Raw genomic sequence first — 2,518 nt, 5'->3', positions numbered from 1 at the left:
CTCTTGACTAAGAGTATTGATAGCTCTCTTGACTTCAAAGACTCTACTGATGTTGAAATTGTTTCCATACACCTTCTCAAGTGTATCCCATAACTCCTTGGAAGTTTCACAATAGGAGTAACCTTCCTGAAGTGAGGGATCAAGACTGTGCTGAAGAATGAACAACACCAACTGGTCCTCTTGACATTTATTCTTGGTGCCAGCATCAGTAAGAACAACCTCTTTGCCATCCTCTCCTAGGATAGTCTTCTTTTGTGGCTTGACTTATTCAACAATCTCCCAAAGCCCTCTGCCTCCAAGAGCTGTCTTAGCAAGCCTTGCCCAATGTAGATAGTTAGCTCCTTTAAGAGTAACTGAAATCACCACCATTTTTGAGTTTTCTCCTGAATCCATCAAGAGTCACAAGAACAGACCAAAAAAAATTTAAGAATAGTTCAAGAACAGAGGAGAGAGACTGGTGTGAATGATAAAAGATTTTAAAGAGAAAAAGAAAAATAAAATTAGAGTAATTTGCGGAAGAGATTTAGGTTTCAAGAGCTTGTAGCTCTGATACCATGCAAATTTATGAGAATTATTTGAGAGATTTTGGTGAAGAATATGTGAGGGAATCCAAGAGAGAGATAAGAATATTTGAGGAATATTTTTCTTTATATTGATTTAGTGTATACAATAGTTACATAAATAGATCTAGCAAGGAGAATAAGACAATGAGAATGAATAAACAAATGGAGATGAATAAACTAATGAAGACAAGATCTGAGGAAGTCACTTTCGGATAGTGACAACTCTCTTCTCTCTTCCTTCCTTAGCATATCATGTGACTTTGGCTTGTTTCCACACTCCAAGAGCTCTATCCAGTTGCCTCCACTTGTTTAAATTCGTCCAAGACTTCAGGCAAGATATTTAAATCAGTCTCAAACCTTTCCTTGCTTCAGTTTTCCTGTCCATGATTTCCTGTCCATGATTTTCTGTCCATGATTTCATGTCCATGCTTTCCTGTCCATGATTTCCTATCCATGATCTCCTGTCCATGATCAACCAGGTTCTTCATGTCTTTACTCTTGCTCTTTATTCTCTTCATGTCAACATCCTCTTTCTGATTATAAATGAAGAACTTGATTTCTGGGTCAACTTCTTTAGGAGAGTTAAGGAGTGTAGAGTTGTCTATTTGTACGTAAAGGGAAACCTGTCCATCACCATCCTCGTTTTTGTTTCCTTTAGGATACACAGTAAGTGTCCTGTTTCCAAGTGGAAAATGATGGTGAATCAATGTTATGTACTTTTGTAACTTGTAACGCGAGCAAATGCACAAAACTGTTAAAACAACACTTACCAATTGTATCCATCGGATGCAAAAGGAAGGGAATCGTACTTCTGAGTGTTTGGAGAAGTGGCGAGTTTAGTGAACGATGAGATTTTGAGGCAGTAAGTAGATGGGGGACGCTCTCTCCAGTATTCTCTCCTGTCAAAGAGCTTATCAGAAGAGATTGGGCTATCGATAACAGCGATGGAAGATGTTTTTGAAGGTTGTGTTGTTCCGAGTTTCATGACTTGGAATACAAAAATGCAACAAAAGAAGCAAAGCAACCATATTGCTCCATAGTTTGCCTTTCTCTTCTCTTCTTGAAATATGTAAAGAAGATTGTTCAACTATTGACGTATCAAGTTTTTTTACTAGGTTGTGTGAATATTGGTAAGTGTGACGGTTCCAATTTATAACCAGAAGATTGTAATGACAATGGGTTTGTTGGACGCATATATTGATAAATAAATACACAAAAGGTGAATTAGGTATATTCTTTTGTTTTTCTCTTTGCTGAGAGTTAGGTATAGTCTTTGGCTTTTTCTTTCGTTCTATATACTAAACGTAAGAAAGTTGCTTCCTTTTTACCAAAAATATATATCGATGTATTGTAGAAGGGAAATGAACAGATAATGCTTTGTATGTTATAAAAGTAATGGAAAAATCTATTTTTATTCATAACATAGATGTTCTTTATATAGGAGATTATACCGTCATAGATAAATGAAAAGATTACAAATCATAATCTCTTGGTTATGAGTCATCCATAATCTGGTTCATAATACTTCCCCTTGGATACCATAACTATTTAGAGCTTGTAATGTGCTTTAATGTTGCCTCATTAAACCTTACCAAGAAAAGCCAATTGGGACAAAACCATGGTGAAGGAAAACGAGTACAACACACATTACTCCCCTTGATTTGGACATTACTGAAGGTCCCTTGGACCTCTCCAATTTTCTGCAATCCGTGGGTGATGAAGATCTTGGGCAGAATATGCTTCGTCCTCGAACATGATAGTTGGTTCTTCTTTACCATCGGCCATGCCACAATCTGATCGAACATATTGAGTCATCGACCTCAAATACACACACACGAAATCTTGGATGATGTTGCTGTGATATGAGTGTACCACCATGTGTAAAACATAACTTGTCTGAAAACAAATCAATAAAACCAAATAACCCCTATTTGGGCTGGTTAGTATAAAATAAA

The 2,518-nt window shown here is 36.7% G+C and overlaps 1 protein-coding gene across 1 annotated transcript in view; it reads right to left on the bottom strand.

Moving 5' to 3' along the window:
* LOC106324385 (ubiquitin carboxyl-terminal hydrolase 13-like) overlaps positions 1 to 2,183 on the bottom strand; it is a 7,501-nt gene extending 5,318 nt beyond the window's left edge. Inside the window, exons 1-3 of the mRNA XM_013762362.1 lie at positions 2,151 to 2,183; positions 1,334 to 1,650; positions 1,088 to 1,238 (exon numbers count right to left, since the gene is read on the bottom strand). Coding sequence (XP_013617816.1) covers positions 1,088 to 1,238; positions 1,334 to 1,650; positions 2,151 to 2,183 — 501 coding nt within the window. The remainder of the gene's footprint in view (positions 1 to 1,087; positions 1,239 to 1,333; positions 1,651 to 2,150) is intronic.
* Positions 2,184 to 2,518: the final 335 nt, after the last annotated feature.

The sequence above is a fragment of the Brassica oleracea genome, chromosome C2 (assembly GCF_000695525.1).
Source record: "Brassica oleracea var. oleracea cultivar TO1000 chromosome C2, BOL, whole genome shotgun sequence".
Taxonomy (NCBI): Eukaryota; Viridiplantae; Streptophyta; class Magnoliopsida; order Brassicales; family Brassicaceae; genus Brassica; species Brassica oleracea.
This window is presented reverse-complemented; position numbering and strand designations above follow the sequence as displayed.